Source organism: Tamandua tetradactyla, chromosome 17, assembly GCF_023851605.1.
Source record: "Tamandua tetradactyla isolate mTamTet1 chromosome 17, mTamTet1.pri, whole genome shotgun sequence".
Lineage (NCBI taxonomy): Eukaryota > Metazoa > Chordata > Mammalia > Pilosa > Myrmecophagidae > Tamandua > Tamandua tetradactyla.
In genome coordinates this window covers 47,385,829-47,413,826 of record NC_135343.1, presented here as the reverse complement: position 1 = coordinate 47,413,826, position 27,998 = coordinate 47,385,829, and the positions used below count along the sequence as shown (strand labels likewise).

The 27,998-nt window shown below is 39.6% G+C and overlaps 1 protein-coding gene and 1 long non-coding RNA gene across 8 annotated transcripts in view; one reads left to right on the top strand and one right to left on the bottom strand.

Moving 5' to 3' along the window:
- Positions 1-161: 161 nt before the first annotated feature.
- On the bottom strand, positions 162-15,805 carry LOC143661011 (uncharacterized). 3 transcript variants are annotated; one of them, XR_013164379.1, is made up of 6 exons: positions 15,618-15,805; positions 15,250-15,425; positions 12,173-12,208; positions 11,452-11,581; positions 8,233-8,347; positions 162-839 (listed from the first exon to the last, which is right to left on the bottom strand). It is a non-coding gene; the product is annotated as an uncharacterized LOC143661011 (long non-coding RNA). The 3 variants fall into 3 exon arrangements; XR_013164380.1 differs by lacking the exon at positions 12,173-12,208 and having other exon boundaries at positions 15,618-15,804; XR_013164383.1 differs by lacking the exons at positions 11,452-11,581; positions 12,173-12,208 and having other exon boundaries at positions 15,618-15,803.
- The window catches only part of TPRKB (TP53RK binding protein), a 27,132-nt gene continuing 14,902 nt past the window's right edge, over positions 15,769-27,998 (top strand). For 2 of the 5 annotated variants that reach the window (XM_077134577.1, XM_077134576.1), the window contains exons 1-4: positions 15,791-15,880; positions 18,841-19,241; positions 25,043-25,202; positions 25,969-26,091. In XM_077134577.1, the coding sequence (XP_076990692.1) occupies positions 19,240-19,241; positions 25,043-25,202; positions 25,969-26,091 (285 nt within the window). In that variant the 5' untranslated portion in view covers positions 15,791-15,880; positions 18,841-19,239. Of the gene's footprint in view, positions 15,914-18,840; positions 19,242-25,042; positions 25,203-25,968; positions 26,092-27,998 lie in introns of all 5 variants that reach the window. The other 3 variants (XM_077134578.1, XM_077134579.1, XM_077134580.1) reach the window with 3 other exon arrangements.

Sequence of the window (27,998 nt, the reverse complement as noted above, 5' to 3'; positions counted from 1 at the left end):
TTGGGTAGTGCATTTCTTTTTTAATATTTTTATTGACAAAACAACATACAAACACAAATTCTTTTTTTAATTTTATTTATTTATTTTTATTTTTTTTACTTTTTTTATTAATTAAAAATTAATTAATTAAAAATTAACAAACAAAACATTTAGAAATCATTCCATCCTACATATACAATCAGTAATTCTTAATATCATCACATAGTTGCATATTCATCATTTCTTAGTACATTTGCATCAATTTAGAAAAAGAAATAAAAAGACAGCAGAAAAAGAAATAAAATGATAATAGAGAAAAAAACTATACGTACCATACCCCTTACCTCTTGCTTTTGTTTACCACTATTTCAAACTGAATTTATTTTAACATTTGTTCCCCCTATTATTTATTTTTATTCCATATGTTCTACTCTTCTGTTGATACAGTAGCTAAAAGGAGCATCAGAGATAAGGTTTTCACATTCACAGAGTCTCATTGTGAAAGTTATATCATTGTTCAATCATCATCAAGAAACATGGCTACTGGAACACAGCACTACATTTTCAGGCAATTCCCTCCAGCCTCTCCACTACAACTTAAACAACAAGGTGATATCTACTTAATGCGTAAGAATAACCTCCAGGATAACCTCTCGACTCCGTTTGGAATCTCTCAGCCATTGACACTTTGTCTCATTTTACTCTTCCCCCTTTTGGTCGAGAAGGTTCTCTCAATCCCTTGATGTTAATTCTCAGCTCATTCCAGGATCTCTGTCCCACGTTGCCAGGAAGGTCCACAACCCCGGGAGTCATGTCCCACGCAGAGAGGGGGAGAGTGGTGAGACTGCTCATCATATTGGCTGGAGAGAGAGGCCATGCAAAAACATTTTTAAAATTTGTACATTGTACATTTCACTATTATTATACATTCTAGGCATTCCTAGCTTATACCATCTTGATCTTTAACATCTATCTTTCTTTCTGATTTCATTTATGTCCCCAGCCCTCCTCCCTCTATCATTCTCACATGCAGCTTCATTCAGTGTTTTAACATAATTACATGACAGTTAGGTAGTATTGTGCTGTCCATTTCTGAGTGTTTGTATCCAGTCCTGTTGCACAGTCTGTATCCCTTCAGCTCCAATTACCCACTATCTTACCCTATTTCTATCTCCTGATGGTCTCTATTACCAACGACATATTCCAAGTTTATTCACTAATGTCGGTTCATATCAGTGAGACCATACAGTATTTGTCCTTTAGTTTTTGGCTAGTCTCACACAGCATAATGTTCTCTAGGTCCATCCACGTTGTTACATACTTCATAAGTTTATTCTGTCTTAGAGCTGCATAATATTCCATCGTGTGTATATACCACAGTTTGTTTAGCCACTCCTCTGCTGATGGACATCTTGGCTGTTTCCATCTCCTTGCAATTGTAAATAATGCTGCTATAAACATTGGTGTGCAAATGTCCGTTTGTGTCTTTACCCTTAAGTGTTCTGGGTAGATACCTAGCAATGGTATTGCTGTATCATATGGCAATTCTATATTCAGCTTTTTGAGGAACCGCCAATCTGCCTTCCACAGTGGTTGCACCATTTGACATTCCCACATCCTCTCCAGCACTTGTCATTTTCTGTTTTGTTCATAATGGCCATCTGGTGGGTGTGAGATGACATCTCATTGTGGTTTTGATTTGCATTTCTCTAATGGCCAGGGACATTGAGCATCTCTTCATGTGCCTTTTGGCCATTTGTATTTTCTCTTCTGAGAAGTGTCTGTTCAAGTCTTTTTCTCATTTTGTAATTGGATTGGCTGTCTTTTTCTTGTTGATATTTATTTATTTTTAATTGACAAACCAAAACAACATTCAAACACGAACATTCTTTTTTTTAATTTATTTATTCATTAAAAAATGAGAAACAAAATAAAACATACATAATCAGTAATTCACAATATCATCACTTAGTAGCATATTCATCATTTCTTAGAACACTTGCATTAATTCAGAAAAAGAAAAAGACAATAGAAAAAGAAATAAAATGAACACAGGAAAGTAAAAAAAAAAAGATTATCCTACCACACCCCTTACCCCTCGCTTTCATTTATCACTAGCATTTCAAACTAAATTTATTTTAGCATTTGTTCCCCCTATTATTTATTTTTATTCCATATGTTCTACTCCTTTGTGGACAAGGTAGATAAAGAAGCATCAGATACAAGGTTTTCACAATCACAGTCACATTGTGACAGCTGTATCATTATTCAATCATCCTCAAGAAACACAGCTACTGGAACACAGCTCTACATTTTCAGGCAGTTCCCTCCAGCCTCTCCTTTACATCTTGAATAACAAGATGATATCTACTTGATGCATAAGAGTAACCTCCAGGATAACTTCTCGACTCTGTTTGGAATCTCTCAGCCATTGACACTTTGTCTCATTTCCCTCTTCCCCCTTTTGGTCGAGAAGGTTTTTTCAATCCCTTGATGCTAAGTCTCAGCTCATTCTAGGGTTTTTCTCAATCCCTTGATGCTGAGTCTCCATTCATTCCAAGATTTCTGTCCCACGTTGCTGGAAGGCCCACACCCCTGGGAGTCATGGCCCACATAGAGAGGGGTAGGGTGGTGAGACAGCTCATCATGTTGGCTGGAGAGAGGGGCCACATCTGAGCAACAAATGAGGCTCTCTTGGGGGTGACTCTTAGGCTTAAATTTTAAGTAGACTTGATCTATCCTTTGTGGGGTTAAGTTTCATATGAACAAACCCCAAGACTGGGGGCTCTGCCTATAGCTTTGGTTGTCTACACTGCTTGTGAGAATATCAAGAATTCAACTTGGGGAAATTGAATTTCTCCCCATTCTCCACACTCCCCGAAGGGGGCTTTGCAGATACTTTTCCACTCACTGATCGAATCACTCTGGGATTCATCGGGGCATCACTCTGGACAAACCAGCAAAATCTCATGTCCTACCTGAGATTCCAAGTACTTATGGCATTCAATCAAACTATCTACATAAGTTATATTAGGAAATGCACTAGTCAAAATGTAAATTTTGTAACAAATAAACATATTTTGCTTTATTCTCACACATAAGGTGACATTTTAAAATGTTAATTACCATCTATTTACAGTACACTCCAATAATGACATTCCTTTGTTCTTCTTCATGCAAAAACATTTTTTAAATTGTACCTTGTACATTTCACTATTATGATACACTCAAGGTATTCCTATATTATACCATCTCAATCTTTAACATCTTTCTTTCTGTCCCCAGCCCTCCTCCCTCTATCATTCTCACATGCAGCTTCATTGTTTTAACATAATTACATTACAGTTAGGTAGTATTGTGCTGTCCACTTCTGAGTTTTTGTATCCAGTCCTGTTGCACAGTCTGTATCCCTTCAGCTCCAATTACCCAATATCTTACCCTATTTCTATCTCCTTATGGTCTCTGTTATGAACAAAATATTCCAAGTTTATTCACTAATGTCAGTTCATATCAATGAGACCATATAGTATTTGTCCTTTAGTTTTTGGCTAGTCACACTCAGCATAATGTTCTTGAGGTCCATCCATGTTGTTACATACTTCATAAGTTTATTCTGCCTTAAAGCTGCATAATATTCCATTGTATGTATATACCATATTTGTTTAGCCACTCGTCTGTTGATGGACATTTTGGCTGTTTCCATCTCCTTGCAATTGTAAATAATGCTGCTATAAACATTGGTGTGCAAATGTCTGTTTGTGTCTTTGCCCTTATGTCCTCTGAGTAGATACCAAGCAATGGTATTGCTGGATCATATGACAATTCTATATTCAGCTTTTTTAAAATTTTATTTATTTTATTTTTTTATTTAATTTTTTTTATTAATTAATGGGGAAAAAAAAAGAAATTAACCCAACATTTAGAAATCATACCATTCTACATATGCAATCAGTAATTCTTAACATCATCACATAGATGCATGATCATCGTTTCTTAGTACATTTGCATCGGTTTAGAAGAACTAGCGACACACCAGACAAAGATATAGAATGTTAATATAGAGAAAAGAAATAAAAGTAATAATAATAGTAAAAACAAACAAACAAACAAACAAACAAACAAAAACAAAAAAAACCCTATAGCTCATATGCAGCTTCATTCAGTGTTTTAACATGATTAATTTACAATTAGGTATTATTGTGCTGTCCATTTTTGAGTTTTTGTATCTAGTCCTGTTGCACAGTCTGTATCTCTTCGGCTCCAATTACCCATTATCTAACCCTGTTTCTACCTCCTGCTGGACTCTGTTACCAATGACATATTCCAAGTTTATTCTCGAATGTCTGTTCACATCAGTGGGACCATACAGTATTTGTCCTTTAGTTTTTGGCTAGACTCACTCAGCATAATGTTCTCTAGGTCCATCCATGTTATTACATGCTTCATAAGTTTATCCTGTCTTAAAGCTGCATAATATTCCATCGTATGTATATACCACAGTTTGTTTAGCCATTCTTCTGTTGATGGACATTTTGGCTGTTTCCATCTCTTTGCAATTGTAAATAACGCTGCTATAAACATTGGTGTGCAAATGTCCGTTTGTGTCTTTGCCCTTAAGTCCTTTGAGTAGATACCCAGCAATGGTATTGCTGGGTCGTATGGCAATTCTATATTCAGCTTTTTGAGGAACCGCCAAACTGCCTTCCACAGTGGTTGCACCATTTGACATTCCCACCAACAGTGAATAAGTGTGCCTCTTTCTCCGCATCCTCTCCAGCACTTGTCATTTTCTGTTTTGTTGATAATGGCCATTCTGGTCGGTGTGAGATGATATCTCATTGTGGTTTTAATTTGCATTTCTCTAATGGCCAGGGACATTGAGCATCTGTTCATGTGCCTTTGGGCCATTTCTATTTCCTTTTCTGAGAAGTGTCTGTTCAAGTCTTTTTCCCATTTTGTAATTGGATTGGCTGTCTTTTTGTTGTTGAGTTGAACAATCTCTTTATAAATTCTGGATACTAGACCTTTATTTGATATGTCGTTTCCAAATATTGTCTCCCATTGTGTAGGCTGTCTTTTTACTTTCTTGATGAAGTTCTTTGATGCACAAAAGTATTTCATTTTGAGAAGTTCCCATTTCTTTCTTTCTTTCTTCAGTGCTCTTGCTTTAGGTGTAAGGTCTATAAAACCACCTCCAATTATAAGATTTATAAGCTATTTTCCTACATTTTCCGCTAACCATTTTATGGTCACAGACCTGATGTTTAGAACTTTAATCCATTTTGAGTTAACTTTTGTATAAGCTGGGAGATACAGGTCCTCTTTCATTCTTTTGCATATGGATATCCAGTTCTCTAGGCACCATTTATTGAAGAGACTGTTCTGCCCCAGGTGAGTTGGCTTGACTGCCTTATCAAAGATCAAATGTCCACAGATGAGAGGGTCTATATCTGAACACTCTATTTGATTCCATTGGTCAATATATCTATCTTTATGCCAGTACCATGCTGTTTTGACCACTGTGGCTTCATAATATGCCTTAACGTCCAGCAGCATGAGACCTCCAGCTTCGTTTTTTTTCCTCAAGATACTTTTAGCAATTTGGGGCTGCCTGCCCTTCGAAATAAATTTGCTTATTGGGTTGTATATTTCTGAAAGTAAGTTGTTGGGATTTTGATTGGTATTGCATTGAATCTGTAAATCAATTTAGGTAGAATTGACATTTTTTTTTTATTAATCAAAAAAAAGAAAAGAAATTAACACAACATTTAGAAATCATTCCATTCTACACATGCACTCAGTAATTCTTAGTATCATCACATAGATGTATGATCATCATTTCTTAGTACATTTGCATCGATTTAGGAAAAGAACTAGCAAAACAGCAGAAAAAGATATAGAATGCTAATATAGAGAAGAGAATTAAAATAATAATACTAATAAAAATATATATATATAAAAAAAGGAAAAAGAAAAAAACAAAAACAAAAGATACAAACAAACAAACAAACAAAAAACTATAGTTCAGGTGCGGCTTCATTCAGTGTTCCAACATAGTTACATTACACTTAGGTATTATTGTGCTGTCCATTTTTGAGTTTTTGTTTCTAGTCCTGTTGCACAGTCTGTATCCCTTCAGCTCCAATTACCCATTATCTTACCCTGTTTCTAACTCCTGCTGGTCTCTATTACCAATGATATATTCCAAGCTGATTCTCGAATGTCGGTTCACATCAGTGGGACCATACAGTATTTGTCCTTTAGTTTTTGGCTAGACTCAGTCAGTATAATGTTCTCTAGGTCCATCCATGTTATTATATGCTTCATAAGTTTAGTCTGTCTTAAAGCTGCATAATATTCCATCGTAGGTATACGCCACAGTTTGTTTAGCCACTCGTCTGTTGATGGACATTTTGGCTGTTTCCATCTCTTTGCAATTGTAGATAATGCTGCTATAAACACTGGTGTGCAAATGTCCGTCTGTGTCTTTGCCCTTAAGTCCTTTGAGTAGATACCTAGCAGTGGTATTGCTGGGTTGTAACCCATTCTGCCATTCTATGTCTTTTGATTGGGAAATTCAGTCCATTAACTTTTAGTGTTATTACTGTTTGGACAATATTTTCCTCTACCATTTTGGCTTTTGTATTATATATATATCTGATTTTCCTTCTTTCTACACTCTTCTCCATACCTCTCTCTTCTGTCTTTTCATATCTGACTCTAGTGCTCCCTTTAGTATTTCTTGCAGAGCTGGTCTCTTGGTCACAAATTCTCTCAGTGACTTTTTCTCTGAGAATGTTTTAATTTCTCCCTCATTTTTGAAGGACAATTTTGCTGGATATAGAAGTCTTGGTTGGCAGTTTTCTCTTTTAGTAACTTAAATATATCATCCCACTGTCTTCTAGCTTCCATGGTTTCTGCTGAGAAATCTACACATAGTCTTATTGGGTTTCCCTTGTATGTGATGGATTGCTTCTCTCTCGCTGCTTTCAAGATCCTCTCTTTCTCTTTGACCTCTGACATTCTAACTAGTAAGTGTGTTGGAGAACGCCTATTTGGGTCTAATCTCTCTGGGGTGCGCTGCACTTCTTGGATCTGTAATTTTAGGTCTTTCATAAGAGTTGGGAAATTTTCAGTGATAATTTCTTCCATTAGTTCTTCTCCTCCTTTTCCCTTCTCATCTCCTTCTGGGACACCCAGAACACGTATATTTGTGCGCTTCATATTGTCCTTCAGTTCCCTGATACCCTGTTCAAATTTTTCCATTCTTTTCCGGATAGTTTCTGTTTCATTTTGGTATTTAGATGTTCCATCCTCCAAATCACTAATTCTATCTTCTGTCTCTTTAAATCTATCATTGTAGGTATCCATTGTTTTTTCCATCTCTTCTACTTTATCCTTCACTTCCATAAGCTCTGTGATTTGTTTTTTCAGTTTTTCTATTTCTTCTTTTTGTTCAGCCCATTTCTTCTTCATGTCCTCCCTCAATTTATCGATTTCGTTTTTAAGATGTTTTCCATTTCTGTTCGTATATTCAGCATTAGTTGTTTCAGGTCCTGTATCTCATTTGAACTATTGGTTTGCTCCTTTGACTGGGCCATATTTTCAATTTTCTGAGCGTGATCCGTTATCTTCTGCTGGCGTCTGGGCATTTAGTCAGATTTCCCTGGGTGTTGGACTCCACAGGTTGAAAGATTTTTCTGTGGAATCTCTGGGTTCTGTTTTTCTTATCCTGCCCAGTAGGTGGCGCTCATGGCACATGTTTGTCTGCGGGTTCCACCAGTAAAAGTTGCTGTGGGTCCTTTAACTTTGGAAAACTCTCGCCGTGGGGAAGGTTCGGCAGCCGAAGCGGCTTGGAAGAGTGCCAGCCGGCCCGGGGGTCCGAACGTGGGGAGGGTCACCACCCGCCGCAGCCCGGGAGAGCACCCGACCGAATTTCCTAGTCGGCCCGGGGCGCCAAGCATGGCGGGAGGGCGCCAGCTGCTGCCGCCCAGGAGAGTGCACTGTTCCCAGCTGGACCGGGGAGTCACGTGTTTGGAAGGGACCCCACGGTCACCGTTCTCCGCGGTCTCGGGATTTCCGACCCAACTCTCTCAGTTGGTCCGGGGGGCCTCGCGTGGTGGGGGCGCCAGCCACCACAGTCCGAGGGGACCGCCTGCCCAATTCTGCCAGCTGGGCTGGGAAGGAGGAAGGGAGGGACTCCGGCCACTTACCGTCCCGCCCGGGAAAGCCCGCGCCCCTCGGTGATCTTACCGGAACTGGTTCTCCCAGACAGTCAGCCGTTCCAGGATGGGGCACGCCGTCCCTTTGATCTCCGTCGTGGCTCCGGGAGCTGCTCTGTATCGTCTCCACTCCCCCAGTAGCTGTTCTGGAGGAGGAAAGGTGAGGGTGGTAAGGCTGTCGAGGCCGGTGGCGGAGGTGCCAGTGAAGGCAGAAGAGGGCACGGTGGTGGTTGGAGAGCCGCCGGAGCAGGAGGAGAAAGGGAAGGATAAGATGGCGGATGGAGCACTGCCAGAGCAGAAGGGGGAAGAGGGAGAGGAGGGCGGGCTGGCTGGCGGGGCGGGAGCGCCGCCGGGCCGGCAGAGAAAGAGGGAGAGGAGGGCGTGCTGGCTGGCGGGGCGGGAGCGCCGCCGGGCCGGTGGAGAAAGAGGGAGAGGAGAGCCCCTTTCTTCTTTTTTGATATAGGCATTTAGGGCAATAAATTTCCCTCTTAGCACTGCCTATGCTGCATCCCATAAGTTTTGATATGTTGTGTTTTCATTTTAATTTGCCTCGAGATATTTACTTATTTCTCTTGTAATTTCTTCCTTGACCCACTGGTTGTTTAAGAGTGTGTTGTTGAGCCTCCACGTATTTGTAAATTTTCTGACGCTTTGCCTATTATTGATTTCCAACTTCATTCCCTTATGATCTGAGAAAGTGTTGTGTATGATTTCAATCTTTTTAAATTTGTTGAGACTTGCTTTGTGACCCAGCATATGGTCTATCTTTGAGAATGATCCATGAGCACTTGAGAAGAGCATTACACCCTGTTGTGGGGTGTAATGTCCTATAAATGTCTGTTAAGTCTAGCTCATTTATTGTAATATTCAAATTCTCTGTTTCTTTATTGATTCTCTGTCTAGATGTTCTGTCCATTGATGAGAGTGGGGAATTGAAGTCTCCAACTATTATGGTAGATGTGTCTATTTCCCTTTTCAGTGTTTGCAGTGTTTGCCTCATGTATTTTGGGAAATTCTGGTTCGGTGCATAAATGTTTATGATCGTTATGTCTTCATGTTGAATTGTTCCTTTATTAGTACATAGTATCCTTCTTTGTCTCTTTTAACTGTTTTACATTTGAAGTCGAATTTATTGGATATTAGTATAGCTACTCCTGCTCTTTTCTGGTTGTTATTTGCATGAAATATCTTTTCCCAACCTTTCACTCTCAACCTATGTTTATCTTTGGGTCTAAGATGTGTTTCCTGTAGACAGCATATAGAAGGATCCGTTTTTTTAATCCGTTCTGCCAGTCTATGTCTTTTGATTGGGGAGTTCAGTCCATTAACATTTAGTGTTATTACTGTTTGCGTAGTACTTTCCTCTACCATTTTGCCTTTTGTATTTTGTATGTCATATCTAATTTTCCTTCCTTCTATACTCTTCTCCACACCTCTCTCTTCTGTCTTTTCGTATCTGACTCTAGTGCTCCCTTTAGTATTTCTTGCAGAGCTGGTCTCTTGGTCACAAATTCTCTCAGTGATTTTTTGTCTGAAAGTGTTTTAATTTTTCCCTCATTTTTGAAGGACAATTTTGCTGTGTATAGAATTCTTCGTTGGCAGTTTTTCTCTTTTAGTAATTTAAATATATCATCCCACTGTCTTCTTGCCTCCATGGTTTCTGCTGAGAAATCTACACATAGTCTTATTGGGTTTCCCTTGTATGTGATGGATTGCTTTTCTCTTGCTGCTTTCAAGATCCTCTCTTTCTCTTTGACCTCTGACATTCTGACTAGTAAGTGTCTTAGAGAACGTTTGTTTGGATCTATTCTCTTTGGGGTATGCTGCACTTCTTGGATCTGTAATTTTAGGTCTTTCATAAGAGTTGGGAAATTTTCGGTGATAATTTCTTCCATTAGTTTTTCTCTTCCTTTTCCCTTCTCTTCTCCTTTCGGGACACCCACAACACGTATATTTGTGCGCTTCATATTATCATTCAATTCCGAGTCCCTGCTCATATTTTTCCATTTTTTTCCCTATAGTTTCTGTTTCTTGTCAGATTTCCGATGTTCCATCCTCCAGTTCACTAATCCTAAAATCTGTCTCTTGAAATCTACCATTGTAGGTTTCCATTGTTTTTTTCATCTCTTCTACTGTACCTTTCATCCCCATAAGTTCCGTGATTTGTTTTTTCAGACTTTCCATTTCTTCTTTTTGTTCATTCCTTGCCTTCTTCATATCGTCCCTCAATTCACTGATTTGGTTTTTGATGAGGTTTTCTATGTGTTCGTGTATTCTGAATTAGTTGTTTCAGCTCTTGTATCTCATTTGAACTACTGGTTTGTTCCTTTGACTGGGCCATATCTTCAAGTTTCCTGGTGTGATTTTTCATTTTTTGCTGGTGTCTAGACATTTAATTACCTAAATTAGTTTATTCTGGAGATTGCTTTCACTTCTCTTACGTAGGATTTTCTTGCTAGATAAATTTGTTGTCTATCTGTTCTTTGACCTTCAGTTCAGCTTTTTCCGGACCTCTACCTGAGGTTTTGTTTAACAGAGGATACTTTTTCAGTTCTTGTTTTCTTGTTTCTTGCCCTGCTTTTATGTTGCCTTTTCCCTCCCCACCCTTAGGAGAGTCTATGTAGGTATTATAGACTCCAGCCAGGTTTTCCCGCACTAAACTGGCCTCCTATCAGGGAGAAGGAGTCACCTGCATCAGTTTTCCCTGAGGGTGAGACACAGCAGGTTAAAAGACTTTCCTGTGAAGTCTCTGGGCTCTGTTTTTCTTATCCTGCCCAGTATGTGGCGCGTTTGCCTGTGGGTCACACCAGCAAAAGATGTTGCGGCACCTTTAACTTTGGAAGACTCTCCCTGCTGGGGGCGTGGTGGAAATGGAGGCGAGGTTGTAGGCTGGTTTTAATGGCTTCAAATTGCCAAGCCCTGGTGTCTGAATTCCTTGAGGGAGGGATTCCACCTGAGTTGGGCTTCACCCCTCCCCTGGGGAAGACACAGGTGGGAGACAGCCCTGAAAGCAGCCCGTTTCTGCCTATGCCTGGGGCATGAGAAGTCCCGCTGCTGAATCCAGAGGCTGCCAAGGCTCCATAGAAACACAGCCACTAAAACCTCCATTTCCTCCCCTTTCCTCTTTTTCAGTGAGCCCAATGAGTGACCTCCGCCTTGACCAGGTTTAGAGTCTCTTTCCTTTCCCTCTGGTAAGCCGCCTGTGGGGGAAGAGTGCCGGGCACTGGCTGCTGCGGCTTGGGGAACTCACGGTTTTGGGGAGGCTTGCAGCCCGTCCAGCTGGTCCAGACTGGGGTACGCTGTGTGTCCGGTCACTGACGTGGCTCCAGGAGCTGTTCTGTACTGTTTCTGGTTATTTAGTAGTTGTTCTGGAGGACGAACTAAAACACGCACATTGCTAAGCCGCCATCTTGGCCCCTCACGAACATTCTTAACATGCAAAATTCCATACATGATGTATAATCAGTGGCTCACAATATTATCACATAGTAGTATATTCATCACCGTGATCATTTTTGAGAACATTTGCAGCACTCCAGAAAAAGAAATAGGAAGAATAAAGAAAAAACTCATACATACCATACCCCTTACCCCTCCCTCTCATTGACCACTAGTATTTCCATCTACCCAATATATTTTAACCTCTGTTCCCCCATTATTTGTTTATTTTTTATTCATATTTTTTACTCATCTGTCCATATCCTAGATAAAGGGAACATCAGACACAGGTTCTCACAATCACACAGTCACAGTGTAAATGTTCTATCTTTATACAATCATCTTCAAGAAACAAGGCTACTGGAGAACAGCTCTACAGTTTCAGGTACTTCCCTTTAGCCCCTCAAATACACCATAACCTGAAAAGGGATATCTATATAATGCATAAGAATAACCTCCAAGATAACCTCTCAACTCTGTTTGAAATCTCTCAGGCAGGGTGGGCAATGGTGGCTCAGTGGCAGAGTTCTCACCTGACATGCCAGAGACCCAGGTTCGATTCCCGATGCCTGCCCATGTAAAAAAAAAAAAAAAAAGAAACCTCTCAGCCACTGACAATTTATGTTGTCTCATTTTTCTCTTCACCCTTTCAGTTGAGAAATTTTTCTCAATCCCTTGATGCTGAGTCCCAGCTCATTCTAGGATTTCTGTCCCACGTTGCCAGGGAGGTTTACACCCCTGGTAGTTATGTCCCATGTAGAGAGGGGGAGGGCAGTGAGTTCACTTGCCATGTTGGCTGAGAGAGAGAGGCCGCACTTGAGCAACAAAAGAGGTTCTCTGGGGATGACTCTTAGGCCCAATTTTAAGTAGGCTTAGCCTATCCTTTGTGGGGATAAGTTTCATAGGAATAAACCCCAAGATTGAGGGCTCGGTCTATTGCTTTGGTTGTCCCCACTACTTGCAAGAAGTTATACATGCAAAATATGTCATAAACACTCTGATGGTTAGGTTCATGTGTCAACTTGGCCAGGTGATGGTGCCTAGTTTTCTGGTCAAGCAAGGACTGGCCTATCTGTTGCTGTGAGGACATTTCATGGACTTAATTCATCAGCATGTTGATTGCATCTATGGCTGATAGCAACAGGTGGCTAAGGTGTGTCTTCCAGAAGGACATTTAATTTAATCAGTTGAAGGCTTTAAAGGAGAAGTCAGAACAGAGAATCTCACTTTCCACTTCAGCCAGCCAGCCTCCCGTGGGGAATTCATTGAAGATCTTCATTGGACTTGCCAGCTCGAGGCTTGCCCTACAGAACTTGGACTCATGCAGTCCCACAGTTGCCTGAGACACTTTTATAAAATCTCATATTTATAGATTTCTCCTCTTGGTTCTGCTTCCCTAGAGAACCCTGACTACTACAAGAACTCACAGAGGATATATTATTGTGTATCATTTTGAATCTACTTAGATTGCAACATCCCCAAAGATAGCAGAGACTGTCTTCTCTGGTAGTCTTCAATCTCGGAAATCAAAGAGCAAAAAAATTAAATATGTGCAGTATGGAGAATAAACTGAAGGCAGACACAACAAAGAGAGGCTGATGAAATAACAATAATAGCTAATGCTTGCTGAGTGCTTACTATGTACCAGGCAGAGTTCTAAGTGTTTTATTTACATTAACTCATTTAATCCTCCAAAACTCAATGAGGTTAGGAGCTGGAATGGGACAAGGGAGCGTCTGGAATTTTTGCAATCTTCTTTTTCTTGATTTGGATGCTGATTGCAGAGGTGTATATACTTTGTAAAAATTTATTGAGGTGTACATTTTGATCCCTGTACTTATTTTTTTACTTTCAATAAAAATCACACACACAAAAACTTCTAAGGGATTTTTTCCCTATTTTATAGTCAAGACACAGAAAGGTTTAAGTAATTTTCCCAGGGTCAGGTAGTAAGTGGTGGAGCCAGGATTAGAAATCATGCAGATTGGCTATCATGTTTACCACAACATAACAGGGTAATAACCTAGGTAAGAAGTGATGAAGGCCTAAAGTGGAGGCGGGAAAATCCACTCATCAATAAACACATGGAATGATGGGGCCAAATTCAAGACACTTCAGAATTTGGTGGTGAAGTGGATTTGGGAGGTAAGAGTGGGATAGCAAAAGCTGTAAGTGAGGTTTGTAGTTGCATATCTGGATAGTTTCATGTGTGATGCCATAACCTGAGATGGGGTAAAGGGAGAGAAAGATTTGGGTAGGGGGAAATACATTCATTTTGAGATATGTAGAGATGCCTAGAGGACATCTTGGTGATGTCCTATGAACAGCTGGGAATGCATGCCTGGGGCTCAGTAGGAACCATCAGCTTATGGCTGATAATTGAAGGGCTAGAGGAATGAGTTCAAGCCAGCAGAGCATGCAGAATAAAAGCTGAAGGTGAAACACTGGTATATATGTCCACCTTCATTCATTAAGTATGTAATGCCCCCTTGTGGGTAAGGCCTAAATGTGTACACACCCAAGAAGATAAACAGACGAGGAAGAATCATCACTTGGCAGAGGAGACATTAAAGACATAAATAAAACAAAAAGGGGGGAAATGCCATTAAAAAGACATTTAGAGGTAGAATCCAGGATAACTCCCTGAGGTGACATTTTATTTGGTGAATTGTTCCTTAAAGGATAGGTAGGATCTTTACAGGCCCTGATCAGTAAGTCAGAAATGAAAGACAAAGACCAGGAACCATCAGTGGTGTTTGGAGATAAACTTGTAACGTAATTTGGCACTAGGTTTGGGAAGAGGAGATGAGGTGAGAGAAGAGGATGGAGGCCATAGAGCCAAAGCCCTTGAAGGCCTTACTGAGGATTGGTTTGGAATTCCTTTGGAAGCCATACTAGAAAAGGAATTTTTTCTTTTATCTAACTCCACACCTAATCTTTTATCAGATTATTTTTGGTGTGTATTTATTTATTTAAAATATTTTTATTGACATCTTCACACACATACAGTTCATACATGGCATAAAATCAGTGGCTCACAATATCTTCATACAGTTGTGTATTCATCACCATGATCATTTTTTAGACATTTGCATCACTCCAGAAAAAGAAATAAAAAGAAAAAACCCATACATCCCATCCCCCTTACCCCTCCCTCTCACTGACCACTACTAATTCCATCTACCCAATTTATTTTACCCCTTACCCCCCCATTATTTATTTATTTTTAATAATATTTTTTTACTCATCTGTTCATACCCGGACAAAAGCATCAGGCACAAGGCTTTCATAATCGCACAGTCACATCGTAAAAGTTATGCGTTTTACAATCCTCTTCAAGAATCAAGACTACTGGAACACAGCTCTACAGTTTCAGGTACTTACCTCCTGCAACTCCAATACACCATAAACTAAAAAGGGATATCTATATAATGCATAAGAATAACCTCCAGGGTAACCTCCCGACTTATCATACATTTCACAACTAAGTCTGGCCTTACATGGCTTTTGGTTGTTAGTAAAGCTTACATCCACTCTTCAAGGGTTCAGATTTTCCACCACGAAACGACACTGAAAATAATTCTCTACAGCCTACACCGGGGTTACCTACCTCCTCTAAAGGGGCTGATATTTTCAGGGATGGCAAATGAGATTTCTGAGCCTGCAAGACGACGGGAGAGCTTGATTTCTTCAATGTACTGTCATAAGTTTACTAGGCGAAGCATCCCGAGAGGTCCTCACCAGGGAATCCTCCGCTCCCACAGCCAGAAGCAAAACGAGTCCCGCCTGCCCAGAAAAAGAACGGTGGAATTTTCAGCAGTGGAAACGAATGGAGAGCTCACCTTGGTCAATACTTTCCTTTACACTGGATCAAACTGAGTACATTACATTCAAAGCCCAAGGAAGGTTGGAGTCAAAATCGGGACTCCAACCCAGACCTCTGCTTCTGGGCTTACGGATCCTTTCTGCCTTCCTTACCGAAAGACATGGACGAGCCCCGGTTCTCCCTTGAGACCGCCAACGAGACACTCTGGGGAGGAAGGATTAGCCGAGGCGCTGGCGGGTCAGGGGCCAGGAACCCCCTTCTGCCTGGATCCTAAAACAGAGCCTCGCCGTAAACAGGCTTACCCGGAGACAGATTGGCGGAGGGCGGGGATTGGGCGCCGCCGCGGCCGGACTTCCGGAAGTTAAGGATTTGTTTCGGAGGAGGCGATCTTTCCAGACGCACCGAAGACCCTACCGTGAGTCCTCCCTGCGTCGGCGCAGGCGGGAGGGTAGGTCTGAGGGTGCGGGAGCAGGGGAGCCCGATACAACTTGGAGCAGCTCTGTTTTTCAGAGGAGGCCGCTTGTTGGCTCCCTCATCCAGTGTTGGGGTACCTGCCGCCGCCAGGCCCCCGAAGCGCACCCGAAAGCGCTCCTACCTTTCATTAGCTTACGTTCTAGGGAGAAGAAATAAAACAAAGTGCGAAATTCTTTAAAGTTGGGGTGTGGGCTAAGAAGGGGCTCGTGTAATTAAGAACCCAGTTCCGGACTCTGGGCACTATGGGGAAAGGACTCAAAGCGAGTTTGAAGGCAGGGAGGAGTGAGTCTAGCAAGAGGCGAGGGAAGACCGAGAGTCCGGAGAAAGCGTGGTGGCTTGAAGCTGAGAAGGCCCGTGCGGCTGTAGCGTCAGGGTCGTGGCCAGGGGAGAGGTTTGCTTGGAAGCAAAGTGGCGGGTCGGGTCTATGTTATAGAGTGTGGAGCACCGTGACGTAAACTTGGGAATTTGACACGGGAGTAGCAGAACGACAAGATTTGAATTCGCTTTGAAAGCGTACTTTGACTGCCGGACGCAGGTTGGATTATAAGAAGAGACCATTCTTGGGAAGGTACTGCTTGCAGATGAGAGAAGGAAACCAAGAGTGGGTGACAGTGGACGGATTAAAATTGATACATAAGAGCTAAAATTGGCAGAACTTTATGGAGTAGATATGGGACTTATTGACAACGAGGTGGCCAACGATGATTCTGTTTCTGGTCTAAATTACTGAATTACGGTAAATAAGGTCAGACTATTTTGCGATTTCCGAAGGGTTCTTTTTCCCCCTGGTGTAAAAACAAAAACCACAGAACGTTTTTAACCCTCTGATTCCATGTACTCATTATATTTTATATGTTCACTGTAGAAAATTCGGAACATAAATGGTTTCTTCTATATAGAGGAGAGTAAATGCCACCTATAATTCCAGTACCCAACATGGCCATCTTTTGGTGTGTTTCCTTCGTGTGTTTTTTTTTTTCCTGCGTGTATCTTTTCGTTTTGTATGGTGGAGACCACATTGATTGTATGTTTCAATACCCAGGTTGTTTTTTGCTTTTTATTGTAAAATACACATAACATAAAAAACATTGTAACCGTTTTTAAGAGCACAATTCTGTGACATTAAGTACATTGGCAATATTGTGTTAACACCAATATTTCCAGAATATTTTCATCATTCTAAACAGAAACTCATAGCTTTTAAGCAATAACTCTCCCTTTCCCTCTTACCTCACCCTGGTAATCACTATTCTGTCTCAGAATGTGCTTCTTCTAAGTATGTCAAATAAGAGAAATTTAATTTTTGTCCTCTGGTGTCTGGCGTATTTCAGTTGACATAATGTCTTCAAAATTCGTCCATGTTGTACCATGTATCACACATTTCTTTTTATAGTTGAATAATATTCCATTATATGGATAGACACCATTTTGTTTATCCATTCTTCTGTTAGTGAACTCTTAGGTTATTTCTACCTATTGGCATCCTGCTATGATATTGGTGTTCTTTTATCTGTTTCAGTGCCTGTTTTCAATTCTTTTGGATAGACCTAGAAGTAGAATTGCTGGGTTATATGATAATTCTATGTTTAACTTTCTGGGGAACTTCCAAACTGTTTTCCACAGCAGCTGGACCATTTTACAATCCTATCAAGAACAGGAAACAGGGAGGGCCACGATGGCTCAGCAGGCAAGGGCGCTTGCCTGCCATGCCAGAGGACCCGGGTTCGATTCCCGGTGCCTGCCCATGTTAAAAAAAAAAAAAATTGGCTGTGAAAGAACGGGAAACAATCCTGCTACAGCAACACGTTATTTTTTAAATAAGAGCCATCCTTGTTGGTGTGAAGTAGAATCTCATTGTAGTTTTGATGTACATTTCCTTAATAGTTAATGATGTTGAGTATCTTTTCATATTCTTATTAGGCATTTGTATATATTTGGAGAAATGTCTATTCAAATTCTTTGCCCAATTTTTTCTTAACTGAGCTGTTTGCCTTTTTATTGTTGAGTTGTAAGAGTTCTTTATATATTTTGGATATTAAACCCTTATAAAGCAATGAAAAGTATCAGTCATCAGAGACCCCTGACTTTCCTCTGCTTAAGGTGTAGCTAGAGACCTGTGGCTTGCAACAAAAAAACAAATGGGATGCTGGCCATCATACTGCATTTAGAAGAATCCCTAACTGCCCAGTATTAAAGTTAATGTACTGATATTAGTCCTGTTGGGCATAATAAGCTTCACATTCTGTTTTCATTAGAAACAAGCCAGAGGAGCTTTTTTATTCTAAACAGGGCTTCTTAAGATTGTGAAATGCAGATTATGATCAGCAGGTCTGATTGGAGCCCTGGCAATGCTGGTCTGGAACACACACTGAGTTTCAAGGGACTGAACTGGACTAACTGACAGAACAAAAGCAAGATGAACTTTCCTCCCCCTCAGAAGTTACTTTTCCAGTTCAATATCTCAGCCACTCATCTGAAAACTGGAGGAGCTGAACGAAGGAGATGGATGGGGAGGTGGGAAGAGAATGTTCCAGGCAAAGAGAACAGCATGTGCAAAGGCCTTAGGAGAAGGAGAACATAGGTTATTAAAGCAACCAGAAGAAGCCTGGGTAATGGATGCCAGGAGATTCATTCTACTCTTCTACTTTTGTATATGCTAGGCTTTTTCTGTAATAAAGATGATATCAAAGAAAAACGGGAGGAACATAAGCACCAAACCATGAATGCCCTCACACAGCGTACCCCTCACTTGTCTGTGTGCCTGTCTCCCCCACCATCCCCAAGGCTTTTTAGGGTAAGAGTGTGCCTTATTCATCAGTAAGGTGTCAGTACCAAAAAATGCATTTAATAAGTGTGTGCATTTAATACATGTTTATTAAATGGACCGACTTCTTCTTCTAGCTGTCATTGTCAGGTTCATGTGTCAGCTTGACCAGATGGTGGTGCCCGGTTGTCTGGTTGGGCAAGCGTTGGACTGTTTGTTGCTATGAGGACATTTCATGGACTTAAATCATGACCATGTTGCATCATCTAAGGGGACTTAATCTAATCACCAGAAGGCTTTTAAGGAGGACTTAGAAGAGACCATCATTCTTCCTGCTTTAGTCAGCCATTCTCTCCTGAGAGTTCGTTGAGGACCTTCATTGGAGCTGCCAGCTGGTGTCCTGTCCTACACATTTTGGACTCTTACATCCCCACAGTTGCCTATCCAGCCTCTCCTGAGAGTTCGTTGAGGACCTTCATTGGAACTGCCAGCTTGCAGCCTGCCCTACAGACCTTGGACTCTACATCCCCGTGGTTATGTGAGACACCTTATATAAATTTTATATTTACAGATATCTCCTGCTGATTCTTTTTCTCTAGAAAACCCTAGCTAATACACTAACTTCCCTCTGATTTTTCAAGTCAGGAACAATTTTACTTACTTGGCCTAGAGGCTTCCTTGGTCTGGTGGTGACCTGGCTCTGCAGCCATGGCTCTACTTTGGTGAGGCCAGAATGGGGTGTAGGACCCAGGGGTTTTGTGGGTAGGGAGGAGCTGGACCAGAGAAAAGGGTGAAGCCAGGGCAAGAGACAACTGTGAGATACTCTCTGTAATCTGGAGTATAAGCACAGGGACTACAGCCACAGAGGAGACCAATCTATCCTGTGGAACCCTGTAGAGCTAAAGGCTCAGAAACCCCAGGCAAATGAGAGGAGTTAGAGAAGACTGTGGGAAGATGGCAGAATAGGAAGCTCTAGGAATCAGTCCCTCCACCAAAACAACTATTGAACAGACAGGAACTGTCTGAATCAACTATTTTGGAACTCTGGAATCTAGCGGAGTACTAGCAATGTCCAGGGAAGAGCTGGATGAAGAGACTGGTAAATTTTGGTCCATATCGAGGAATTTCACCTTCCAGTGTACCTTCCCCACACCCCAGTCAAAGGCAGGCAGCTGGAGGGACTGCAACCTGTGTTCCTGAAAATGAACATATAACTAAGGATCAGCATATATTTGAGGAAACTTTGAAACAAACAAACAGAAGAATAATAAACTGAAAAAAAAAATGACCCCATGGAAAGCAGAGACATTTATTTCACAGATTGGACATGAAAAATCTCTCAGAAAGCAGGGAGAAAAAGACAAAGGAAAAATATCAGAGAAAAGATAAATAGTTAAATCCAAGTGGCCCCAGTCTTCTTCTGATAGTAATTCCAGAAAGAAAAAACAGAGCAGAAAACTCTCAAGCAATGATACGGCCTCCTGAAACACAAGACAAATCTTTAGATTGAAGGGGCTCAAGTGATAGCCAGCATGATAAATAAAAAGTCTCATCTAGACATATCACTGTGAGATTTCAGAATACCGAGAACAAAGAAAAGATACTAAAAGCTCCCTAAAATCAAACAACAAAAATCTCCCATAAAATTCAGTGACTCAAACCTTTGATTCTCGTTAACATTATCAGCTATCAGAGTTAATGGAGAAGGAAAAATCATTTTCATTATAAATGTCTATATCCTGTGATAGCATGCAACTATCAGAAGGATTTAAAAATAGTTCAGACATCCAAGGAATTAAAGTTATATTCTCTAATCCCTTTCTTTATAAGTTACTTAAAGATGTTCCACCCAAACAGGGAGGAAACTAAGAAAGAAAAGCCACAGGGACCCAGGAAAAGTGAATCCAACCCTGGGGAGTAATGAAAAGAAGCCCCAGTTGAACAGCCATGCAGCAGGCTCCTTTTCCAGCTCTCTCTCTGTCTGAATTTCATTCTCTTATAAAGGACTCCAGTAAGAGGATTAAGACCTACCCTGGTGAGCTCAGCATGTAACTAAGTGAACTTTGAGGATATTATGTTGAGTGAAATAAGCCAGAACGGAAAGAACAATTATTATAAGGCCTCTCTAATATAATGAGCAGTCGCTGAGAATTGAATTCAGAAGCATAGATTATCAGGGGATAGAACATGGGCAGAGATTGGGCAATCAACAATTAAGGAGTACAGAATGTTCAGTAAGACTTACTGTAAAGGTTCCTAGACTGTAAACTCTTACAGTGGTCACATCTGTTCCTGAGTTTTAGCTGTTATTTCTAAATTCTGAAATGAAGAACTCATTGTGTATAACCTGGTAGTTCCTTGGAACTTTGGGTATCTGTGTGACACCTGAGATTCAGAGTTCTGCAGCTCTAAAAGTCAGCATTACTCCATACAGCAACTATTAAAGGAGCTGAAAAAGAGATATGAATGAAATGTAATTTGTTAGGACTAAGGTAAATCAGAATACAGGGTAGTGGATGATACTGACTGTAGTTTAAAATTTCATCATCTATGTGAGACCAAAGAAAGAGATGTTTATTAGGTACAAAATTTACATTTTCTTTAGCATACTAATTTAACCAGTATGGTTAATTTATTTAAACAACATGATTACATGGAGCCTAGTATAGGGAATGAGATCTTGGTGTTCTGTACAGGTTAGTTTGATACCCCAATACATCCCAGGGTATTTTGAGAGTAAAATAAAAAGGTATTTGCAAAATTCTCTTGAGGGACTAGGGAAAAACATGGGAATATTAAACTTTCCTATCTTGAGGCATCAGTGACTCCTAATTTAATTAAGCCCTTGATCTTGGGGCCTGCCCTTATGAAACTTATTCCTGTAAAGGAGAAGCCAAACCTATTATATCTTAGAATCACCAATTCCAGAGGACCTCTTTTGCAGCTCAGATGTGGCCTCTCTCTCAGCCAACTCTGCAAATAAACTCACTACCCTCTCCCCTATGTGAGACATGAGTTCCAAGGGCGGATGTCTCCCTGGCAATGTGGGACATGACTCCAAGGGATGAGCCTCCTGTCCCTGGCATCATGCAGTTGAGAATGACTTCTTGACCAAAAGGGGTAAAAGAAAAGAAAAAATTTCAGTGGCTGATTCAAATAGTTGAGATGTCATTCTGGAGGTTATTCTTACGCATTATATCGATATTCCTTTTTAGTTTCTAGTGTATTAGAAAAGCTAGAAGGAAGTACCTGAAACTGTTGAACTGTAATTAGTAGAATGAATTCTTTTGGTGATTGTATAACTATAAAGCTTTTATCATGTGACCATGTGATTGTGAAATCTTGTGACTGACACTCCCTGTATTTAGTAAATGGGCAGATGAGTAATAAAGGCAAAGAATAGAGAGGGATAAGGGGTATGAGATGTTTTGGGTGTTCTTTTCATTTTTATTTTCTTAGAGTAATGAAAATATTCTAAAATTGATTTTAATGATGAATGCACAACTATATGATTATACTGTGTACCATCAATTGTCTGGCTCATAATGTCATCATACAATTAGATGGATTATTTGGTGTGCTTTTTTTTGGTGTCAATATTTTTGCACAAAATCTCAATAAAATTACATTTAAAAAAACACACCCTAAAGGAGGTGAGTCACACCCTAACTTAAGTAGCTTCACTAAGAGATCCTACTAATGTTGGTTCCACACCCATAGGAATGGATTAACTTTAAGAACACGAAATTTTTGGGGGGGTACATACAGCTGCAAACCACCACACAGAGTTGCCCTACTCCCTCTGGAGTTGTGACTGGGATCCCCACTGGGAGCACAGTCTGGTTCTGCATGTCAGTAAGTAGTGGGAGAGTTGCCAGCCAAAGAGCAAGAGATCCTATCACTTTTCTTTTTTTGGTGGGGTGAAGGGTACAGTGCATAGTTCAGTAATCAAACCTGGGTATCCCGCATGAAGGCTAGTATTCCACCACTGAACCACTCTTGCGCCCCCTATCCCTTTTTATAATTAGCCCCTGTCTTGATTCAGTGCTTACCCTGTTATTGTAGTCCATTAACTGTTTTCTGGAGCTTTGAGAAGGATGTTTCTCCCAGCTCTTGTTGAATGTTCAAAGCTTCTTTGGGGGAATGGAGCCCTGAAGAATCTTAGTCTGCCATCTTGAGGAGTGGTCCTATATGCACGTTTTTTTACAGCCCTACAATTTGGCCACATTTTATATTTTATTTTCCATCCAGTTGTTTTATTTAATGTTATTTTATTGCTTTCTCCACACATAATAAACTATTCTTCAAGAGCACAGTTTTAATGGTTGCTTATTAAATTTCCATATCCAATCCCCTGTTACTGGCTATATAGGTTGTTCAACTTTTTACTGTTAGCATAATGTGAGGGACATTTCAGCATTTCTAATTCCTTTAAAAAGAGTCCTAGAAATGTCACTTACCAGATAAAAGGCTAAAATAAATCTATCAAAAGTCCCACCCAAATATATCATTAAGACTTTGAAAATGTTTTAGAAAGCAAATTTTTTAATACTTTGTTTTTCCACCTAAGGAACTGGTTATGACTTTTGCTCATTCACGTTATCTTTTTAAAAATTTTTTTATTGATACATATCATATTCATATACTATATAATCATCGAAAGTGTACAATCAGTGGTTCAGAATATCTTCATATAGCTATGCATTTATCATCACAATCGACTTTTTTTTCTTTTTTGTGAAAAAATAACATATTCAAAACAATAAATTTCAAAGCACAGCTCAACAATTAGTTGTACGACAGATTTCAGAATTTGGTATGAATTACAATTCCACAATTTTAGGTTTTTACTTCTAGCTTCTCTAAGATACTGGAGACTAAAAGAAATATCAAAATAATGATTCAGCAGTCATATTCATTTGTTAAGCCCTACCTTATCTGCATAGCTCCACCTTCTCCTTTGATCTTTCTCCCACTCTTTAGGGGTATTTGGGTTATGCCCATTCTAATTTATGGGATAGGGGGATGGAGCTAGTTGATATTCTGGAGGTTGTAGGTTTCTGGAAAGTTACCCTAGTACATGGAACCTTTGTAGAATCTTAATGCCCTAGGAGTTCTTTAGGATTGGCAGGAGTGGTTTTGGTTGGGGTTTGGCAAGTTATGATAGGTAGCAACATCTAACTGAAGCTTGCATAAGAATGACCTCAGCATAGCCTCTAGATTCTATTGAACTCTCAGCCACTGATACCTTATTTGTTACACTTCTTTTCCCCTGTTTGGTCACGATGGTATTGTTGATCCCACAGTGCCAGGGCAGGGCTTATCCCTGGGAGTCATTGCCCATGCCACCAGGAAGACTTTTACCCCTGGATTCATGTCCCACATAGTGGGGGTGGGGGTGGGGCAGTGATTTCACTTGCAGAGTTGGGCTGAGAGAGAGGTCACATCATGTTTGAGCAACAAAAGATGTTATATTCACATTATCTTTTTTTTTCTTTTTCTTTTGTATGCTGTATGGCTGGGGTCACATTTCATTCTTTCTACATGTGAGTATCCCCTTATTGCAGCACCATTTGTTGAATTTTTTGCTTTTGTTTGTTTTTTCATTTGTTTCTTTACTTGTTTGTTTTTGGGAAATGCATGGGCTGGGAATTGAACCTGGCTCTCCCACATAGCAGGCGGGAATTCTACCACTGAACTATCCTCACACACCCCTACATTATCTTTTATGTTTCTTTTATATCTTTTTATATGTCCTCTCATTTCCATCTTAAACTTATGCTTTTAAAAAGGGCCATTATTATTTTATATTTAAGAATTTTACCCTCTGTGCTTAATTTCCATGTGTGAAATAAATATATTTGGGTTAAATGTGATACTTTCTTCTTTGAACTTAATTTTATTTCTTAATATTTATGCTCACTTAAAATATAAATAAAATAGTAAATCAGAAAGTTAAGAAAGCTAAGATGGAGTGGTCCCATTAATACTATAAGTAATCTGTGTTCTAAAGAATTCCTAGTAGTCTACTCCTGGTTGTCCCCTGTGGAAGCTGCCTCTCATCAGAGCCTGCTTCATCTGTACTAGCAGGGGCAGCCAGCTCTCTTGGCTTTATTCCTGCATTGGCAAAGGATTCTAGAAACAACAGCTCAGCAGGATTAGAGAGACAACATCTTATAATAATGCAAAATGTGCTTTGGGGATGAATTTTTCTAGTTTGATAGTTCTATCATTTTATTGTTATTTTAATTCATTGGTAGCAAGGGTATTTGTTAATGAAGTTAGTTATAATGTTAACTTTTAAACAAAGAAAATCTATTGTTTTGTTTTGTGTAATAGGATCCAGCTTATCTATGAAATGCAGTTAACACATCAGCTAGACCTGTTTCCAGAATGCAGAGTAACACTTCTCTTATTTAAAGATGTAAAAAATGCTGGAGACTTGAGAAAAAAGGCCATGGAAGGCACCATTGATGGCTCATTAATAAATCCTACAGTGGTGAGTATGAAGTGTAAGAATGAATAAGCCATACGGAGCACTTAAGAATATTTTAATTTTTCTTGATGTTCTAGTTTAGCCTAAAATTCTGTCATCTTCTGGTATAAAATTTTCATCAAGACTGTGAATTTATGTTAGGACAACCTTGATTTAACAATGAATAGCAACATAAGTCCCAGGCCCTGCCAAAGAAGATGTGAAAGGCGGTGGTTCTGATGTAATGGCTAATTTCCAGGTCTCCATCTTCTTATCTGTGAAATGAGGGTCTGAATTAGAAAAATAAGCAAAGGAAGCGTAGCATAGTGGTTAAAAGCACAGGCTGTAGAATCACGTACCCGGGCCTTAATCCTATGTCTGCCACTTGTAACTTTAAGTGAGTCACAGCTAAACTTTATATAGTTCTTACTATGTTTCTGGCATTTTTTTGCTCAGTTTCCCCATCTATTACATGTTAAAATAATTCATAAGGTAGTTTTCAGAATTAAAATAATATGGGGCAAAATATCTAGAATACGAATCTTTCCCATTATAGTTATCTCAGTAGATTTTTTTTTAATTTTTACTATTTATCTAATTTCTTTTTAACTTTAAAATTCTATGAGTTCTTGAATACCGGGCCCTTGAGGTAGTAATTTTAGCAATATAGTTTGTAAGAATTGTGATGAATAAAACATTCTGAGTTATAACTGGAATTACCATGTGATAGGGCATCCCTCTTCAGAGTGCTCCAAAATCTCTCCGTGTGAATCTTTTTTCTCTTTGGTAGATTGTGGATCCATTCCAGATACTTGTGGCAGCAAACAAAGCAGTTCATCTCTACAAACTGGGAAAAATGAAGACAAGAACTCTATCTACTGAAATTATTTTCAACCTTTCCCCAAATAACAATGTAATATGGTATTTTCTTGTTTGATTTCTGTTGGCCTTATCATAACAACCTATGTTTTGCTCATCGGTTGGATTGAGGCTAAATTTCTATAAACCTAGTGATATATGAAGTAGCAGTGAAGACAGCTCTGTACTGCATTGAAGCTCAGCTTTACCTCATACTTGACAAATACGCTTTGGAGTTAGTTTACATGTGAATAAATGAAAGTTTAGCTGAATTAAGTGAGGATAGCTTTATCCTTGTTACCATTTTGGGTCAGGAAGAATCTTCATGTATTTTTTTTTTCCCCATCCTTTCACTTTCAACCTAGTTAAGCCTTTGAAGTTAAGGTAAGTTTCTTATCAACAGCTTATAGTTGGGTCAGGTTTTTTTAACCACTCTGCCAGTCTCTGCATTTTAACTGGAAAGTTTAATCCATTTATGTTGAAAGTCACTCTGATATTGTAGGTCCTCTTCTTACCATTTTGCTGTTTAGTCTTTGTAAGTTTTATATATCTTTTGTTCCTCAAAATTTCTATTATGGCAACATTCATATTTATATGATTTTTAATATTGTAACATTGATTCCCTTTTCATTTCTATCTGGATATATTTTTCTTAGATTTTCCTTGTGGTTACTATGGGGTTAAATTTTAACATCTTAAATGTATAACAGTCACATTCCACTTGATAACAACTTGACCACAATAGCATACATATGTATAATTCACACACCCTTCCTTCACCCACCTTTTTTGATACTCGTTACAAATTATATGTCTTTATACACTGTATATCCCAAACCATAGATTTATTATTATTTTCTTTTTTGCTTGTAGGGCAGGTCTAATGGTGATGAGCTCCTTCAGCTTTTGCTTATCTGGGAATGACTTAATCTCCCCCTCCTTTTTAAAGGACAGTCTGGCCAGATAAAAAATTCTTGGTTGGCATTTGTGTTCTTTCAGCATTTTAAATATTTCAACCTACTGCCTTCTTGCCTCTATGGTTTCTGATGAGAAATTGGCACTTAATTTAATGGTGCCTCCCCTGTACACCACACATTGCATTTCTCCTGCAGCTTTCAGGACTCTCTCCTTGTCCTTTGCATTTGACGTTTGATCAGCATGTGATGGTGCTTATTATTCTTCAAGTTTATCCTGTTTATTGTTCTCTGGGCTTCTTGGATGAGCATTTTCATACCTTTTGACAGGTTGGGGAAGTTTTTTGCCATCATTTATTTGAATATTCCTTCTGCCCCTTTTTCTGTTCTCCTCCTTCTGTATTTTTGCTTAAGAAGTTGTTAAACCTAAATGCTGAAAAAACACTAGCCATGAATATTTTCTGTGTTAACATGTACTTCTCTCACTTTCCATATGAACTTCTTGGGGGTAGAATCCATGTCTTTTCCACAAACCAAGAGGCTGTCTACGTAGTACCTAGAACAGCCGTTATCACATGTTCTCTCACACACCCAGTGCATAAAAATGTTTGTGATTTGAGGTACTGCTAGAAATACCTTCTCAATAAAAGTTATTGAGCTATAGACATTTATACATGTGGCACATGAGAAGATGACTGAAGTTTTGCTGATGAGGTTTTAATATTTCTGCTATGGTTAATAATAATAATACAACTAAGTATTAATAGCAATGTACTGATATCTTCAAGTGGAAATTAGTAATTTTGTGATATGGTTTAAAATACAGGTAACCTAAAAGTTGATAAAATGGGGCAGGCCGCGGTGGCTCAGTGGAAGAGTTCTCGCTTGCCATGCCAGAGACCCAGGTTCAATTCCCGGTGCCTGCCCATGCAAAAAAAAAAGTTGATAAAATGCAGTTATCTCAGTATGGAAATAGAATTTGCCAATGCCGGGACTAAAATTTACCAGTAAATACTGTTTCTTTGAGATCATTTGAATAATTCAAGAA